The 20,264-nt window shown below is 36.4% G+C and overlaps 1 protein-coding gene across 2 annotated transcripts in view; it reads left to right on the top strand.

Annotated features, from left to right (window-relative positions):
- Positions 1-20,264, top strand: part of LOC111158765 (ubiquitin protein ligase E3 component n-recognin 1) — a 145,604-nt gene that overhangs the window by 65,814 nt on the left and 59,526 nt on the right. For both annotated transcript variants that reach the window (XM_022521027.1, XM_022521035.1), the window contains exons 18-27: positions 696-761; positions 1,004-1,105; positions 5,603-5,666; positions 7,926-8,050; positions 10,666-10,718; positions 13,775-13,877; positions 14,742-14,790; positions 15,393-15,547; positions 16,058-16,157; positions 17,105-17,214. In XM_022521027.1, the coding sequence (XP_022376735.1) occupies positions 696-761; positions 1,004-1,105; positions 5,603-5,666; positions 7,926-8,050; positions 10,666-10,718; positions 13,775-13,877; positions 14,742-14,790; positions 15,393-15,547; positions 16,058-16,157; positions 17,105-17,214 (927 nt within the window). The remainder of the gene's footprint in view (positions 1-695; positions 762-1,003; positions 1,106-5,602; positions 5,667-7,925; positions 8,051-10,665; positions 10,719-13,774; positions 13,878-14,741; positions 14,791-15,392; positions 15,548-16,057; positions 16,158-17,104; positions 17,215-20,264) is intronic.

Here is a 20,264-nt window from a genome sequence, read left to right as displayed (position 1 = left end):
GTTCATTCTCTGATTGTTCTTTCTTTTTTGATTTTAACCTGTGTCCCTAGATTTTGCTGACTATTTCCTTTTTGGATTTTGCTATTTCCTGTTCTCTTATAGAAACTCAGAAATGAAAGTTCTGGTAACCATATAGACTTTTGTTCTTCTATCCTATTGAGTAGATAGATTAAATGAAAGCCAGTAGAAACCTGTCCATTAGTATAGGTCTTTTCTGAAGATTTCCTTACTTGGGGACATGTAGTCTTCCCACCACCCTTCTTTTTTGTTTGTTTGTTTTTTGTTTTTTGTCTTTTTAAACATTTTGGTTATTTATCTGACACACAGAGAGAGAGAGCATGAGCTGGGAGGAAGAACAAGGGGAGAGGGAGAGAAGCAGGCTCCTCTCTGAGCAGGGAGCCCAATACAGGATTCGGTCCCAGGACTCTGGGATCATGATCTGAGGTGAAGGCAGATGCTTAACCAAACCAACTGAGCCACCCAGGTGCCCCAATTTAGAGTATTTTAAACTCTGAAGTATTTTCATGCCATATTTCCTTCAAAATCTCACAAATCCCTTAAAATAATTCAGAGATTTAAAATTTTTCCCCACTAAGGAGTTCTTGGAATTTTTCATTTTGAGAAAGTTTTTAAAAAGTTTTTGTTGAGGATTCTGTTTAAAATAAAATAATTCTTGTAACTTCTACCTTTTATAGGTATTTTATTACCAAGATGTTAAATGCAGAGAAGAAATGTATGATAAAGATATCATTATGCTTCAGGTACCTATTGAAATTACTTTTTATATTTATGTCTTAACTTTCCTTCTTAGATCCCTTGTAATGAGAAAAGATACTATAATTATTTTTAACTTTATTTAAAATTTTCTTACTGTTAAAACTAAAAATGGAAGGGACTACTACATTATCTTCTGCAGACTGTATACTATTTCTGAAGTCCTACTAGAGACAAATGTTTCTTCATTCAGTACATGTAGAACTATGATGCTGCATTTCTTTCACAGATTGGTGCATCTTCAATGGATCCCAACAAGTTCTTGTTACTGGTACTTCAGAGGTATGAACTTGCTGATGCTTTTAATAAGACTATATCCACAAAAGACCAGGTAAGAACGGAAATGGACATGTGAATAAATTCCAAAGGAAATATTTTTGTTAACAATTTTAATCATATTTAGAATTTTTTCTTTAGATATATTTCCAAAAATCACACATACATACAACATGCATATCTATCTACATATGCACACATATACTCTTTTTTTGTTTGTTTGTTTTTTTGAGGTCCCCCCTCCGCCCATTAACCCTCAGTTTGTTTTGTGAGATTAAAGTCACTTATGGTTTGTCTCCCTCCCAATCCCATCTTGTTTCATTTACTCTTCTCCTACCCCCTCACACATATACTCTTTTAAAAAATTTAGAATATATAGATTAATAATAAGAAAAATCATGTGAAACAGCCTGCCTCCTAGAAATGATCACTTTTTTTTTAAATGTTATTAGTTACACAGTGCAATATTGGTTTCTAGAATAGAATTCACTGACTCATCACTAATATACAATACCCAGTGCTCATCACAAGTGCCCTGTTTAAGACCCATCACCCATCTAGTTGATCCCCTCCATCAACCCTTTGTTTGTTCTCCAGCATTAAGAGTCACTTACAGGGGCACCTGGGCAACTCAGATGTTGAGCGTCTGCCTTCGACTGGAGTTGTGATTCCAGGGTCCTGGGATTGAGCCCTGCATTGGGCTCCCTGTTCTGTGGGGAGCCTACCTCTCCCTTTCTAACTCCCCCTGCTTGTGTTCCCTCTCTTGCTGTGTCTCTCTCTGTCAAATAAATAAATAAAATCTTTAGAAAAATAAAAAAGAGTCATTTATGGCAGGTATCTATGATTCAGTAGGTTAAGTGTCTGCCTTTGGCTCAGGGTCCTGGGATCAAGCCCTGCATTGGGCTCCCTGCCTAGCGGGGAAGCCTGCTTCTCCCTCTGTCTGCCACTCCCCCTGCCTGTGCTTTCTCCCTCTCTGTCTCTGTGTCAAATAAATAAAATCTTAAAAAAAAAAAAAAAAGTCACTTATGGCTTGGTTCCCTCTCTCCTTTCTGTTTTCTGCCTTCCCAAATGCTCATCTTTTTCTTTTTTAAATTCCACAAATGAGTGAGATCATATGGTATTTGTCTTTCTCTGACTGACTTATTTCATTTAGCATAATACACTCTAGCTCCATCCACATTGTTGGCAGGATTTCATTCTTTTTGATGGCTGAATAATATTCCATTGTTCATCTTCTTTATCCTTTCATCAGTTGATGGACATATGGGCAATTTGGCTATTGTTGATAATGCTGCTATAAACATCAGGGTGCATATACCCCTTCAAATCTGTATTTTTTATTGTTTGGGTAAATACCTTGTAGTGCAATTGCTGGATCATACAGTAGTTCTATTTTTAACTTTTTGAGGAACCTCAAAACAGCTCTGGAGTGGCTGTACCCATTTGCATTCCCACCAACAGTGCAAGAGGGTTCCCCTTTCTCCACATCCTTGCCAACACCCATGGTTTCTTGTGTTGTTAATTTTAACCATTCTGTCAGATGTGAGGTGGTATCTCATCATAGTTTTGATTTGTATTTTCCTGATGATGAGTGATGTTGAGCATCTTTTCCTGTGTCTGTCAGCCATCTGGATATCTTGTTTGGAAAAATGTCTCTTCATGTCTTCTGCCCATTTCTTTTTTTATTTTTAAAGATTTTTGTTTATTTATTTTCTTGGCGGGGGGGGGAGCACAAGCAGGGGTAGCAGCAGGCAGAGGGAGAGGAAGAAGCAGGCTCCCCGATGAGCAGGGAGCAAATGTGGGGTTCGATCCCAGGACCCTGGGATCATGACTTGATCGGAAGGCAGACGCTTAACCAACTGAGCCACCCAGATGCCCCTCTTCTGCCCATTCCTTAACTGGATTATTTGTTTTTTTGGGGGTTGAATTTGTTAAGTTCTTTGTAGATTTTGAATACTAACCCTTTTTCAGATATGTCATTTGCAACTATCCCATTCTGAAAGCTGCCTTTTAGTTTTGTTAAATGTTTCTTTCGCTGTGCAGAAGCTCTTTATCTTGAAGAAGTCCCAGTAATTCATTTTTGTTTTTGTTTCCCTTGCCTTTGGCCACATGTCTAATAAGTTGCTATGGCAGAGATCAAAGAGACTTCTGCCTGCGTTTCCCTCTAGGATTTTGATGGTTTCCTGTCTCACATTAAGGTCTTTGATCCATTTTGAATTTATTTTTCTGTATGGTTTAGGAAAGTGGTCCAGTTTCATTCTTCTGGATGATGCTGTCCAGTTTTCCCAACACGATTTAAGAGACTGTCTTTTTTCTTTTTTTCTTTTTTTTTCTTAAGATTTTATTTATTTGAGAGAGAGAGAGATAAAGAGAGAATGAGAGGAGAGAAGGTCAGAGGGAGATACAGACTCCCCGGGGAGCTGGGAGTCCGATGCAGGACTTGGTCCCTGGACTCCAGGATCACGACCAGAGCTGAAGGCAGTTGCTTAACCAACTGAGCCACCCAGGCCCCTAAGGGACTTTTTTCTATTGGATATTCTTTCATGCTCTGTTGAAGATTATTTGACCATAGAGTTGAGAGTCATTACTGGGTTTTCTCTTCTGTTCCATTGATCTATGTGTCTGTTTTTGTGCCAATACCATACTGTCTTGATGACAACAGGTTTGTAATATAGCTTGAAATCTGGAATCATGATACCTCCAGTTTTGTTTTTCCTTTTCAGAATTGCTTTGGCTCTTTGGGGTCTTTTGTGGATCCATACAAACTTTAGGATTGTTTGTTCTAACTCTGAAAAATGCTTGTGGTATTTTGATAGGGGTTGCGTTAAATGTGTAGATTGCCTTGGGCAGTATAGACATTTTAATTATGTTTGTTTTTCTAATCCATGAGCATGGAATGCTTTTCCATTTCTTTGTATCCTTTTCAATTTCTTTCATAAATGTTTCTCTAGTTTTCAGAGTACAGACCTTTTACTTCTATAGTTAGATTTATTCCTAGGTATCATCTTGTTTGCAGTGCATTTGCAGATGGGATTGATTCTTTGATTTCTTCTTCTGCTGCTTCATTGTTGATGTACAGAAATGCAACACATTTCTGCACATTGATTTTATATCCTGTGACTTTACTGAATTTGGAAATGATCACTTAAGTTTTGGTGTCTTGTTTGTTTTTAGCCCAAAAATCGGATCATTTTGTATGTGCTATTTTGTAATTTGCTTTCTCTGCTTAATGAGATATTATGCTATATGTTTTCTTGTCATTAAATAAATATACAAGCACATCATTTTTTACATCATAATTTTTTTAAGATTATGTATCTATTTATTTGACAGAGAGAGACAGTGACAGAGGGAACACAAGTTGGGGAGTGGGAGAGGAAGAAACAGGCTTCTCACTGAGCAGGGAGCCCAACTCGGGGCTCGACCCCAGGACCCTGGGACCTTGACCTGAGCAGAAGTCAGATGCTTAATGACTGAGCCACCCAGGCGCCCCTACATCATAATTTTTAATGGCTGCATATTATTGTACTATATGATTACATTATATCTTAGTCCTCTATTGCTGAAGAGGTTTTCTAGTGTTTTGGTCTCAGAAATGTCTCTGAACCTTACGGTTTAAACACTTGCCTAATTATTCTGTTAAGATAACTTTTTAGAAGTAGATTTGCCGATGAAGACAGTGTGCTCTTTCTTAAGACTCTTAATACAGATTGTCAAATTGCTCTTGGAAAAGTCACTCAGATTTACCCTGTCTACCACTGTGTACATCTGTAATGACACTGGTATTTTTAATCTTCATTGAAGCAGTAGGTGAAAGCTGGTCTTTCATTTGTAGGTGTAGTTCTTTAATTAGCAGTGAGGCTGATCCTTTCTGATAGTAAAGTATCTTTCTAGTCCTTCAACCTTTTTCTGTTTTTGTCAGAGTTCTTGTTTAATAAGGATATTCTTCATTTATTGTTACATTTTTCACAATTTATTATTTGTTGTCTTATACAGTTTCATTATACCTTTAGTGCTTTGAAATGTGATATGAACTTATAAAGGAGTCCTTACCTTACTTTGAATTCATGCATCATGTTATTTTATGCTTTTACATTAGAAGTTAGTTGCAAAGGACCAAAGAATAGGATATAAAATATAAAGCTAATTTTTAGTCATTTTATACTCAGTGAAAAATGAGTATTTAATTTGCTATATTGCTTAAATAAGAGGTGTATTAAGGAAAGCTACTGTCACTGTAACTGGGATCTATTGTTTGAAGCCACTGTCCCACCAACCCAGAAAAGAAGGAAGTCATTAGAATTATTTTATTGACTTAAGGCTATATGGCAATGATCATGAAAACAGTAATATTTTTATTGAGTTATTATTTGCCAGTTATTGTGAACCTTATGGAATTTGATGTCAGATAAGGGAATTATTCACCTAATAATCTGTTGTAGTCCGGAAGAAAATACTGGACTGCATAGGCCATGACCCTGATCCAGAAATCTATGTCTTACGAAAGCTTTTGGTTCATATGTAACTAATTTATTCTTTTTTGATTCAATAGGATTTGATTAAACAATATAATACATTAATAGAGGAAATGCTTCAAGTCCTCATCTATATTGTAGGTAAGATTAAAACATGTTTGAAATAGGATATGAGTTCTTTTTAGAGAGAACATTAATAAAAACTATAATTTATCATTTTACTCATCTCCCAAACATAGCATAGAATATTAGAGATTAATGTGACTAATATGAGTGATATATTTAGAGACCCAGCTTTTGAAAAAGCACAGCTCTGTTATATCTTTATTTTTCAATACCTGATTTATAATTGGTCATGTTTGTAGAGGTCTGGAATACAGTTATCCTACTTAGAAATGTAGATGAAAAATATTTATACATTGAGTGCTAAAAATCCTATTTACATATGAAATTTCAGTGTAAAATAGGTTTAAATAAAATATATTTTCATCATGTCATTCTGTTAAATGACTTTGTGCAAATATTAGCCATACTTTTATTTTTTTATGTTCTATTTTATAGTCTGTTGGTTTTATCAGCTAAGTGAAAGTTCTAAACTTCTCATTCTAGCTGTTATTTCTTACTTTACTGCAGCAGACATGGCTTTACATTAGTAGTTCCTAGTGAGGATTCTAGCCATTAACTAAATCTGAGAACATGGGTTCATTTTACTTGTTGTGAAAGAGTTAATTATTTATTGGCTGCTTGTCTCCACAGGAAGTATGATAAACCTTCATTGCTAAATGAGATGGAAATGTGTAAAAGATTTTTAAATTAATGCTATGGTTTATTAAATTATAAAAACTTGAGGGAAATTTTAATGTTTGTTCTTGGAATGCTATATGAAGAATTTCTAGTATTGTATTATGTTTTTGCTATTTTATATTTTTAAATAAAGGTTTTATTATTGCTACTATTATTTTTCTGTTACTGCATTTATCCAGATTTATTGGGTTTTTCCTCCTATGTGATTTGATTTTTAGTTCATGTTTGCTATATTCTTTTTTTTAAATTTTATTTATTTATTTATTTATTTTTTATTTTTTATAAATGTTTTATAATGTATTATTAGCCCCAGGGGTACAGGTCTGTGAATCGCCAGGTTTACACTTGTCACAGCACTCACCATAGCACATACCCTCCCCAATGTCCATAACCCCACCCCCCCCCAAACCCCCTCCCCACAGCAACCCTCAGTTTGTTTTGTGAGATTAAGAGTCACTTATGGTTTGTCATGTTTGCTATATTCTTGAGTATAGTAAGTTCATTGCTTTCAGGAGTCAACATTTAATATATATCATTTATATATGTATAATTAACATATATATAATTATATAATATTCTATAGTAATTACATGTTATATTATACATTGTATTATTAGTTATTTATATGTTACTATATATTATACATCATTATTGTTATTTATAATATGTTGATTATCTAGAGCATGCCATCTATATTCTTTGGGTCTCAGAGTCCTGATTTGTAAAATTTGAGGCTAATATGTATGGTCTCTAAAGTTCCTTCTAACACTGAACTTCTGGGGTATTGTTTTAGTAAAGAAAATTGAAAGTTACAAAGTGCTTTACATATGTTAAGAGGAGTGATCTGTTTGAAATGAATTTATTTCACAAAAAGTCATTCTTTGGCTAATGTGTAGAATTTATCAAATCTCTTAGGCAAAAGTTTTCTGTCGTTATAAATATCATAGGACTTGGTATATATGTTGTTTTGAAAATCAGTCGTTACATAAGGCCAGTTACTGTAGGCCTTCTTTAGGCAATTAGAATTAGATGATATGACACCGGTGAAGTTCCCATAGTTAACTTAGCTGTTTTTCTCTCTCCATTTGGCAGTTTATTGAAATGAAAAATGGAAGTGTGATCATGTGGGCATTAGCAACACCAGTCATTCCTGATACATATTATTTTAAGTATTTTGTTTTTGAGTTTTCACTGTTCTTTCTTAAAATAATAAGTAGAGACAAAATTGAAGGTCTCGAAAAGCTCTTGTTCAACAATGGCCACTGCTCTTTCAGTGCCATGTACTTTGTTTTTTGATTTAGAAACACATGCTAATTTAATTGAGGGGCCTTGTTTATAATGTGTGAGTATGTGTATGTATACTTATGTGTGTTTGTGTTTGTATAAATTACAAAAAAGCCTGTGTTCTTTAGATCTCTTCATTTCTCTTCCTCTGACTTTTACATAAAGACTTCTTCAGATTTTAGGAACATGTGCAAATAGTTTTTGGTCACTCTCTCATGGACTTAACTGCCTTGTTCTGTGTATAAGTATTCCTGGTAGAAGAGATTTAAACAGAAAATAATTGTTTTACTTCTCTTTTCATTGTTTGTATAGGAGAGCGTTATGTACCTGGAGTGGGAAATGTAACCAAAGAAGAGGTCACAATGAGAGAAATTATTCATTTGCTTTGTATTGAACCCATGCCACATAGTGCCATTGCCAAAAATTTACCTGAGAATGTAAGTCCAATATTGTTTTTTACTCCATTCACCTTAAGATGGAATTTTTTTTCCTTTTTTGTTAATTGGAAACTACTTTGAAGTTTGAGGAAAACCTATTTGGCAAGTTTTGCAAATCTACAACTATCCATTCTTTAGTGGTATAAACTTCAATTCTGAACTTTTGGGTAGGAACATTTTAGAAACATTATAGCTGTTTGGAAAACATCTTAGAATAAGAAACTCCTTGACTTTTTGTTTACCTTAAAATAAAATTTCTCTAGAGAAAAAAGGAGCTCCATGAAATACTATTTGGGTAATGTATTAGTCTGGATCTTCCAAGATGCAGGCAGATGTCAAGATAAAACATGTAAGGGTTTATTAGGAATGTTGCCTGTGAGAGAAAATGGTGAGGGAGTTTGGAAAAGCTGGGGGAGCCATCAGACTGTCAGACAGGACTGATTCCAGGAGAAGGAAGGAAGGTAGGTTAGATAGAAGCATTCTAGACCACTGGTAATCTACTCCAGGCTTGATGTCTTCCTCTATCCCAGAGCGAGCCTGTGTTAGTGTCTCTGCTGCCTCTGGGGCCTTCAGTGTCATTCTCAGCGCCACCACAGGTGATACTTACATTTTTGTGTATACTGATAATCAAAGTACTAGTCCTAAAGACTATGAGTCTCATATTTCTAATTATGAATTAGAACAATAATTCTTTTTTTTACTTTTAATTTTTTTAAACATTTTTAAAAGATTTTATTTATTTATTTGACAGAGAGAGAGAGATCACAAGTAGGCAGAGAAGCAGACTGAGGGGGAGGAAGAAGTAGGCTCCCCACCCAGCAGAGAGCCCAATGTTGGGCTTGATCCCAGGACCTGGGATCATGACCTGAGCTGAAGGCAGGCACCTAGAACAATGATTCTTAAAAGAGGATTAGACTTATCTACCATCAAGGTGTTCTGGAGAAGCAGAGAGATAAGCTTGGACTATTGGTCGCTTTTCCCAAAAAATATTTGTATCTTTTTCCAGTTCCATTGTTAACTGATTCTCAAACTAACCATTCGGTATAACACCTTCCTAATTTCTGTATATCCATCTACCAATTTTATAATTATTAATACATTTTAAGACTAAATTACTTTTTATTTATTTATTTACTTATTTAAATTTTATTTATTTATTTGACAGACAGAGATCACAAGTAGGCAGAGAGGCAGGCAGAGAGAGGGAAGGGGAAGCAGGCTCCCCGCTGAGCAGAGAGCCCGATGTGTGGCTCGATCCCAGGACCCTGAGATCATGACCTGAGCTGAAGGCAGAGGCTTAACCCACTGAGCCACCCAGGCACCCCAAGACCAAATTACTTTTTTTTAAAGATTTATTTATTTGAGAGAGAGCCCATGAGCACAAGAGTGGGGGGAGGGGTAGATGGAGAGAATCCTCAAACAGACTCCCCACCAAGTGCAGATTCCAATGTGGGGTCCAGTCTCATGACCTAAAAGATCATGACCTGAGCTGAAATCCAGAGTCAGGTGTTCAACTGATTGAGCCACCCAGGCACCCCGAAATTACATTTTTTTCTTAGCATCTTTCTAGGCAATCCTATCAGTGAAATAGTAGGTTTAGATTCTGGATTTTTTTTTTCCTAATTCATATTAAAATAATTCAAAATTTTAAGAATATATAACTATGTGCAACCTAAAATAATTTCACATACCACTAGTGATGTACATACCATACTTTGCAAAAAGAAAGCTTTAGGGCATACTCTAACTTCATTGCTTATCCCAAGTGCATTATTATTTTCTTTTAAGATTTTATTTATTTATTGTCAGAGAGAGAGAGAGAGAGAGAGAGAGAGCACAAGCAGGCATTATGGCACGTAGAGGCAGGGAGAGAAGCAGGCTCCCCACAGAGCAAGGAGCCCAGTGCGGGACTCGATCCCAGGACCCTGGGATCATGACCTGAGCCGAAGGCAGCAGCTCAACAGCTGAGCCACCCAAGCGTCCACCAAGTGCATTATTTTTAAAGGAGGTTAAATATCATAATTTTTGCACAACTATGGGAATCTGTGAGCTTGCTTTGGTATCTTGATTTTGTTCTTATCCTGATTTTAAATGACCTCATAAAAAAAAAAATTACTTGTTTAAGGAAAAGTTCCAGCCAATCAGAAAATTATTATAATGCAGAAGCCAGAATCAAATGTATATTTGGGCATCTACCTGTATTTTGCTCTAGGTCCCATTTATGTTATAACCTTGGTTTTAGGTATTGGTACAGCATAGACATGTGCTTAAATGATGTGGATGATGAACAAATTACATAAAGGAAAGCTCTTTTTCTCTGAACTGTTGGGCGGGTGTGTGTGTGTGTGTCTGTATGTATATACATATGGGGGCAGACTTAGATAAAATTTCTCCTGAAAGCAGTTTATTTATATATTTTATTTCTGTTAAGAAATTGATTCCTCAAAACAAAGCTAATTGGCTTCAGACCTCATTTTTTTTTATATTAGAAGTTGATCTTTTTTTATTGCTTACAAAGTACTTCCAGAATGTTGTTGAAATGTATTTCAGTTCACAATAAGAGAAGGATAAGTCATAACATGAAGGTAAAAATGACAAAAATATTGTTTCAACAGGAAAATAATGAAACTGGCTTAGAGAATGTCATTAACAAAGTGGCCACATTTAAGTAAGTACTTAATATTTATGCTTATTCTGAGAGATAGACCAATCTTTGTTCTTGTACTTTGGGTACTTTGTAGAAGCTCTGAATTCCTTGGCTGAACTCCCAAGAACAAGAACGGAGTACAGATTAAAAAGGGTGAAAATGAGAGGCACACAATAAGTACTTGGTATGTGTTTGTTGAAGAAATGAGTATCTTTGACAGGTGTACGAGAAATATTCATTTATGATACTAAATGACTTAGATGATAAGACAGTTGACCCTTCAAAATGGGTTTGAATAGCATGGGTCCACTAATACGTGGAGTTTTTACAGTACAGTACTATAAGAATATTTTCTCTTCATTATGATTTTCTTAAAAACATTTTCTTTCTTCCATCTTACTTTATTATAGAATACAGTGTATAATACATCTAACATACAAAATATATGTATCAATTAACTATTTATGTTGTTAGTAAGGCTCCTGGTCAGTAGTAGGCTATTAATAGTTCACAATTTTCTATTGATAAGAGAAATAGAAGATGAACAAACAAATATAAAGATATTCCATGGTCATGGATTGGAAGAACTAATATTTTTAAATGTCCAGATAATTCAAAGCAATCTGTAGATTTAGTGCAATCCCTGTCGAAATACCAATAGCATTTTTCACAAAACTGGAACAGATAATACTAGAAGTTGTATGAAACCACAAAAGACAAATAGACAAAGAAATATTAAGAACAGAGCTAGAGGTATCACAATTCAAGATTTCAAGATACATAACAAGATAATAACCAAAACTGTATGGTCAGATTGGCTAAAATCAAAAACACAAGAAACAGCATGTGTTGGTAAGGATGTGGAGAAAAAGGAACCTTCTCATGCTGTTGGTGGGAATGCAAACTTGTGCAGCCACTCTGGAGAACAGTTTGGAGGTTCCTCAAAGTTAAAAGTAGAACTACCTTATGATCCAGTAATCGCAGTGCTGGATATTTACCCAAAAAGTACAGAAACACTAATTCAAAGGAATACGTGCACCCCATGTTTATTGCAGCATTACTTACAATAGCCAAATTATGGAAGCAGCCCAAGTATCCATCGATAGATGAATGGAAAAACAAAAGGTGGTATTACTCAGCCATAAAAAAAGAATGAAATTGGGCATCTGGGTCTTAGTCGTTAAGCGTCTTCCTTCGGGTCAGGTCATGATCGCAGGGTCCTGGGATCGAGGCCCACATTGGGCTCCCGCAGGAAGCCTGCTTCTCCCTCTCCCACTCCCCCTGCTTGTGTTCCCTCTCTCTGTGTCTTTCTGCCAAATAAAAAAAAAAAAAAAAAAAAAAAGAATGAAATCTTGCCATTTGCCGCAACATAGCCAGAGCTAGAGAGTATAATGCCAAGTGAAATAAGTCAGTCAGAGAAAGACCAATACCATATGATCTCACTCATATGTGGAATTTAAGAAATAAAACAAATGAATAAAGGGGTAAAAAGAGAGAGAGAGAGAAACCAAGAAACAGACTTGAAAATAGAGAACAAACTGGTGATTGCCAGAGGGAAGCTTGGTGGGGGATGGGTAAAATAGATGATGGGGAGATTAAGGAGTGCACTTGTGACGAGCACTAGGTGTTGCATGGAATTGTTGAACCACTGTATTTTACACCTGAAACCAATATAACACTGTTAACTATACCAGAATAAAACTAATTTTTAAAAAATGGTATGATACTGGCACAACAAAGGCACATAGATCGATGGAACAGAGAAGAGAGCCCAGAAGTAAACGCACAATTATATGGTCAGTTAAGCTATGGCAAAGGAGGCAAGAATATACAATGGGGGAAAACATAGTCTCCTCAGTAAGTGATATTGGGAAAAAATTGGACAACTTGATATAAAAGAATGAAACTGGACATTACCTATTAACACCATACACAAAAATAAAAATAGCATGATAAAAGACTCTAATGTGAGACCTAATACCGTAAAAATCCTAGAAGAGAACACAGGCAGTAATTTCTCTGACATCAGCCATAGCAGCATTTTTATAAATGTCTCCTGGCAAGTGAAACAAAAGCAGAAATAAACTTTTGGGGGATGACATTAAAATAAAAAGCTTTCGCACAGTGAAAGAAATCATCAACAAAACAAAAAAGCAGTATACATTTGAATGGGAGATTTTATAATTCTTTGATTCTTTGAGATACATGAAATGGAAATAAGATTTTAAATGGATCAATTCTTGAAATTAAAAAAATTCCTATTGGTAGTGAATTTCTACTTTTTATAGTATTATATTCATAAATAAATTACTAGTTTTAAATAACTTAAAATAGGATGTAGCTTTTTTTATGGTTTAATAATAACACATTTCACTTAAAAATTCAGTAGAAACCAAAAGCTGTTTAATGTGCTGAACAAATATGATGTATTCCTTTTGGCTTTGATGCTTTTCCTTATAGTACTGTATAAAAGATTCAAACCTGTTTTTTCTTTCTCTCTTTCTTTCTTTCTTTCTTTCTTTCTTTTTTTAAAAGATTTATTTATTAGGGGAAGAGAGAGATTGTGTGAACTTGTTCACACATAGGGGGAGGGGCAGAGGGAGACAGAGAATCTCAAGCAGACTCCCCGCTGAGCACAAGCTGAACACAGGGCTCCATCTTACAACCCTGAGATCATGACCTGAGCCAAAATCAAGAGTTGGAATCTTAATGACTGAGCCACCCAGGTGTCCCAACACTGTATTTTCATCTACAGTTTGGTATCTCACTACCATTTTAGAAAGTCTTAGCAAATTAAGTAGGGCATGAGATCGGGACTGTATAATATAAACTTCCTCAGATTTACTTAAATTTCTTAATTATGGAACACAACTTGGCTGTTATCAGTACTTTTAGCTTGCAGTGTAGGTTTTTAGTTTTACTGTTGGAATAAAATTAGTTATTTCAGTTTAAGCAGCTAATTGATAAATGATCATATTTCTTCTAGCTTTTGACAGTTTGATTAATTTTTAGGTTCTTATTATGTCAGTATTTTATACTATAAGAACACTGCAGTACATCTCTATATTTCTGTTTAGGAAACCAGGTGTGTCAGGCCATGGAGTTTATGAACTGAAAGATGAATCATTGAAAGACTTCAACATGTACTTTTATCATTATTCCAAAACGCAGCATAGCAAGGTAGGAAAAGATATCCTCTTCAGTAAATAAGCCTTAAATCCTTTATGGTTCCTAACTCCACAGAAAGTTTCTTGGTTTTTCTGTAGTTTCATACTGATTCTCACCAATAGAGGCCATTATCTCACCCAAGAAACTGAAATTGAATCAGTAATGTTGTCTAGTATACAGGGAACATTTAAATTTTTCTGATTTACTAGAAATAATCCTTTATCACTGTATCATGGGGAGGAGGATTCAGTAAGAATCCTGCAGTTGATTTGGTGTCATGTTTCTGTAGTCCCTTTTAATTTAGGGTAATCTTTTTGCCTTTTTTGTCTTTCATAATACTGCCATTTATCTGTAGAGTATAGGCTACTGATCTTTTAAAATACCCTACATTCTGGATATGCCTGATTGTATTCTCATGGTTAGATTTAAGTTAAACTTTTTGGGGCAAGAATATTACATAGGTAATAAATTGTTTCACATTAGTAGGCATATAATGTCTATTTGTCTCATTAAGGGTAATGTTAAGTTTGATCATTTAGGGTGATATTGAACTTGTCCTTATAAATATGAATGAATAATTTCTAGCCCATAGTATGATGCCCTGAATAAACAATAGGCACTAAAAGAGTATTGTAGACTGAAAGAATGGGGAGTAGAGTCTTGAGGAGGGATGTTACTCATCTGGTTTGCTTGGCTTTTCCTAGGATAGTCATTTTATTTCTTGCACAAGGTAACATTTTGAATACATACTTAGTATGTGTTTTGGTGGGCTCCTGGATCTTTCCTGCTTGCTTCAAAGTATCCCATTTGTTTCATGTTTGCCAAACAATGTATTTAAAGTTGCTGTTTTTTTGTTTGTTTGTTTTGTGATACTAGGCAGAACATATGCAGAAAAAAAGGAGAAAACAAGAAAACAAAGATGAAGGTAAAAAGTGAGATTCTGGATTGACTCATTTTTTAAGATTTTATTTTTTTTTTTTTATTTTGAGAGAGAGCGAGCAGGGGGTGGGGCCGAGGGGGAGGGAGAGAGACAAGCCAACTCCACTCTGAGTGCAGAACCCAATGCAGGGCTCAGTCTCAGAGGCCTGAGATCATAACCTGAGCCAAAATCAAGAGTCAGATGCTGAACCTCCTAGGTGCCCCAGAACGGACTACTTTTGACTATTTTCTGTGGCTTTTATATCAGCAAAGTATATGGTGTTTTTCATTTTTGTTTTCGTTGTTTTTTAAGGGTGGGCAACTAGTGGAAGTACAAAGAATCTGTTAATTCTTGTCCTCATATTAAGATATGACTTATTCAATGGCAATAGAATCTTTTAATTTATAGCAAATAGAGTTTATTTTGGGTGACTGATATAGTAACTTATATTTCCCTTCACATCATTGTGTTCAGTGCTTTAAAGGTAACAAAAATCATGTGTTGTTTTGCATATAATATGTGATTTTGACATATGCAATTTAGCATGTAGGATAACCCAAATCAAAATTACTTGTTTGTTTCCTGCTGTCCATCTCCCATCACTATAGCGTTACCACCTCCACCACCTCCTGAATTCTGCCCTGCTTTCAGCAAAGTGGTTAACCTTCTCAACTGTGATATCATGATGTACATTCTCAGGACCATATTTGAGCGGGCAATTGACACAGATTCTAACTTGTGGACTGAAGGAATGCTTCAGATGGTATGTATACCTGAAATATTTTTTCTGCTTCCAAAATTATCTCTACATGATGGGGTTTGTGAGGAACCAGGAAGGAGAAGATCTTTGGTTCCAACTTTGTAACTTCGGTCAGAACCACACTAGAACACCTGAGACCTAATACTAGGTCTGTATCTTTACATGTTGGATAAAGATCGTCGCTGGCCTTCAAAATATTATACCAGTTACTTTGCCACCACCAGTGTGGTGAAAAGTGCCTGTTCCCAGCACCTCAGCCAGCTCTGTATTTTACTAAACTCTAAAATTTTTGCCACTCTAATAGGTGAAAAACAGGATGGTCTTGTTTTAGTTCACATTTCTTTAAATGAGGTTGGACATTTTCATATGTGTATCATTTCACTTTTTGTGAACTGCTTGTTCATAACCTTTGCCCCTTTTTTATCTGTCAGATTGCTTATTTTTTACCTTCATTTAAAGTATATTTACCTGAGGAAGCACAGTTTTATAGATCTTTTCATATTCCTCTTTCAGGCATTTCATATTCTGGCATTGGGTTTACTAGAAGAAAAGCAACAGCTTCAAAAAGCTCCTGAAGAAGAAGTGACATTTGACTTTTACCATAAGGCTTCAAGTATGTTTTAATATTAATTTTCAGCATAGCTTCAGCTAATTACCAGTTTGTGAGTGAAAGTTTAGCTCTTACGGAGTGTTAATCTACCAGTCCTTAAAAAATAGACAATCCTGAAATTAAGACTTTCCCTAGCATCTTTACTTCTTAACTCTTTTCAACAGTAAAAATAGATTTTTAATCCCCTACTACAATCTTTTTTACTCCTTAAACCCCCTCCTTTTTTTGAGTAGGGATGCATACATCGATGATTTCTTACTTTCATTCTTTGTCTCAGTATTACAAATATTTACTACTTACCAACCATAACATTCACACTACCCATCCATAGAAGATACTTATGTTCCTGAATGTAAAATGATTGTAAACATCTGAGTGAATGATAGTGTGTTTGTCTTGCACTGTTTTCTTCCTGTCAGAAAAGGATAGGTTTAGATTAGATTGTTTTTAAGATGTATTTTGATTTATTTATTAAATTAATTTCATCAAAGCACATTCCAGGGACATTGATTACGAGACCAATAGGAAAAAGGTATCTCATATTTTGTTTCTAGACTGTATTTTTTAGGTCCTTGAAGACATCATAAACCTCTTCAGTTTATGACCATAAAAAGCCCCCACTTTCATATTTTTGGAAGCCTTGTTTCTCATTAACTACTTTTACTAGATAGTGAGCCAAGTGGAGGAAAAGGGAGAGTCAGATCATTAAAGGTAGCTTTGACTAGCAGTCCCAGTGGAAAATGTATTACAAGTTCTAAAATAATTCAAGTTTTTCAAGTTGTTTAATTCAGTACTGAGTACTTTATGTCATTTCATATTCTTCTGTTGAAAAATTAATGTAGTTAAGGGAGTGATTATGAACTTTGGTTATCAATGTGAATAACATAACACTAAAGATTATAATTATGACGATTTTTGTTTATGATTTTAACTTTTGTGTTTTAAAAAAGGATTGGGAAGTTCAGCCATGAATGCTCAGAATATACAAATGCTTTTGGAAAAACTCAAAGGAATTCCCCAGTTAGAAGGCCAGAAGGACATGATAACATGGATACTCCAGGTGAACTTGATAAATAAACTGTATCATATCTTGGTTTAAAGATTGAAGAATCCTCTGTCTGTAATGTTAAACCACTCTTCTCCAATTGTAAAGTCATTTACCACTGATTTCATGGTCACTCACATTTTTTCATGTTTTAGTGGAAGTTTTTTTTTTTATAAACTAAGATTTATTCATTTGTGTCATTATTCAGTAAGCATCTGTTACATGCCTGTTATATGCCAGGGTCATTTCTGGACTCTGAACACCACAGATAAGGTGCTTGCTATCATGGAGCATACACTAGTTGAGGTACAGGCAGTACACAAGAAAAGGATAATTCAGTAGAGGATAGAGGGTAACTTCAGATGGGTAATCTGAAAGGCCCCTTTTGGGGCACTTGGGTGGCCCAAATTAAGTTGGCTAAGCATCCATCTCTTGGTTTCAGCTCAGGTCATGATCTCAGGGTTGTAAGATCAAGCCCCTTGTCTGGGTCTGCACTCAAGGTGGAGTCCTGCTTGAGATTCTCTGTCCCTCTCCCTCCACTCCTCTGGCTACTGCATGTTCTCTCTCTCTCTTGCAAATAAATCTTAAAAAAAAAATTCTCGTTTAGGGGGATAACATTGAAACTGAATGACATGGAGCCAGACTTTAAAAAATCGGGAGCAGTATTCCACAAAAAGGAAACAGCACTACAGAAGCTCTAAGGTGGCCAGAAAGAAGGCCAGTATGACTGAAGCACAATGAGGGAGGGAGAGAAAGGTAGGCAGCAAGGTCACAGGAGCAGCCAAGAGCAAGATCATATAGAACCTGACAGGTTAGGGTAAAGTGGTGGATGTTATTTTTGAGGACAATGGGAAACTAGTGAAGGATTTTAAGTGACATAATCTGGTCTCTACTTCTGTAAGATCACTGTGGCTCCTGTGGTGTAAGTGGATTATAGGGGACAAGAGTAAAAGCAAGGAAACTATTAGAATACTGCTGCAGAGGGATGCCTGGGTGGCTCAGTTGGTTAAGCGTCTGCCTTCAGCTCAGGTTGTGATCTCAGGGTCCTGGGACCAAGCCCCATGTCAGGCTTCCTGCTCTGCACGGAGTCTGCTTTTCCCTCTCCCTTTACCCCTACCCCCTGCTTGTGCTCTCTCTCACTATCTCTCTCTCAAAAAAAAAAAAAAAAAGAAAATCTTGAAGGATGCCTGGGTGGTTCAGTCAGTTGAGCCGCTGCCTTTGGCTCAGGTCATGATCCCAGGGTCCTGGGATCAAGGCCCATATCGGGCTCCTTCCTTGGCAGGGAGCCTGCTTCTCTCTCTGCCTCTGCCTGCTTGTGTTCGCTCGCTCTCTCTCTCTCTCTCTGACAAATAAATAAATAAATAAAATCTTAAAAGAAAATAACATCTTGAAAGAAAGGAAAAAAAGAAAACTGTTGCAGAAATCCTGTTGAGAAATGAGCATGACCAAGACTCAGATGCAGATGGTGAGAAGCTGAACTGATTCAGGGGTAATTTGGTGGCAGAATGTATAGAATTTGCTGATAGATAATGGTGGAAAGGGTGAGGGAAATGAAGGAGCAAAAAATGACTCGAATTTGGAGCTTGAACTGTTGAGTGGAAGCTGCTGCCTTTGGGGAGGAGTGAATAAGGGGTAGGAGCCAAGGAATATTACCTTAATGGGAAACCCTCCACATGGAAATATGAAACCAAGATTATGGAGCTTCCCCTCATTGTATTTAAAAAAAGATTCTGATGTGGTAAGCAAGATAACTGTTTTGATAACTAGAATATGGAGTGATTATTTTCCATATTCATATCAATTGGAGGTCTTTGTACTAATTTGTACTTCAAGAAGTCAGCTTTTTTTGTAACTAGAGATACTCCTTAAACATGCTTGATATAAGATAATGATATTATTAAGGTTTCTCTTGGAGTAGAATTCACAAGTATTTAGTATTTGTGTTAAATTTGCCAATATAATCATTTTAAAAATATAAAATCAAAACATAAGTATTCAACTCTTATTAAGAAAATAAGTTAGGGGGGCATCTGGGGGCTCAGTGTGTTCAGCGTCTGCCTTTAGCTCAGGTCATGATCCCAGGGTGCTGGGATCGAGCCCTGCATTGGGCTCCTTGCTTGGTGGGGAGCCTGCTTCTCCCTCTCCCTCTGCCTGCTGCTCCCCTTGCTTGTGCTCTCTCTCACTCTCTCTCTCTGTGTCAAATGAATAAATAAAATCTTTTTAAAAAAAATAAAGGTGCCATGGGGCGCCTGGGTGGCTCAGTGGGTTAAAACCTCTGCCTTTAGCTCGGGTCACGATCCCAGGGTCCTGGGATCGAGCCCCGCATCGGGCTCTCTGCTCGGCAGGGAGCCTGCTTCCCTTCCTCTCTCTGCCTGCCTCTCTGCCTACCTGTGATCTCTGTCTGTCAAATAAATAAATAAAATCTAAAAAAATAAAAAATAAAAAAAATAAAGGTGCCAGGGGGGCACCTGGGTAGCTTAGTTGGTTAAGTGTCTGCCTTTGGCTCAGGTCCTGATCCTGGGGTCCTGGAATCGAGCCCCAAGTCGGGATCGCTGCTCAGCATGGAATTTCCTTCTCCCTCTCCCTCTCCTCCTGCCCCCAGCTTGTGTGTGCTCTCTCACTCTCTCTCTCTCTCTCAAATAAATGAAATCTAGAAAAGAAAAGAAATCGGAGCACCTGGGTATCTCAGTCAGTTCAACTCTTGATTTCAGTTCAGGTCTTGATCTCAGGGTTGTGAGTTCAAGCCCCACCTTGGCCTCCACTGTGGGCATGGAACCTATTTAAAAGAAAAAAAAAAAGGAAAAAAAATTGAACTGCATTTAGTTCAACATTTATATTCTGTAAATACAATGTTATCTATTGGAGATCCATTTCCAAAAACTTATTTTCTTTTAGAACACCAAAGTTTGGGGTGCCTGGGTGGCTCGGTTGAACAACTGCCTTCGGCTCGGGTCATGATTCTGGAGTCCCGGGACTGAGTCCCATATTGGGCTCCCTGCTCATTGGGGGGTCTGATTCTCCCTCTGACCTCCCGCTCTCATGCTTACTCTCTCATTCTCTCTCTC

The sequence above is a fragment of the Enhydra lutris genome, unplaced genomic scaffold (genome assembly GCF_002288905.1).
Source record: "Enhydra lutris kenyoni isolate GAN:26980312 unplaced genomic scaffold, ASM228890v2 scaffoldscaffold4, whole genome shotgun sequence".
In the NCBI taxonomy this organism is placed as follows: domain Eukaryota; kingdom Metazoa; phylum Chordata; class Mammalia; order Carnivora; family Mustelidae; genus Enhydra; species Enhydra lutris.
The sequence above is the reverse complement of the archived record's forward strand: the minus strand, read 5'-3'. Positions and strand labels throughout refer to the sequence as shown.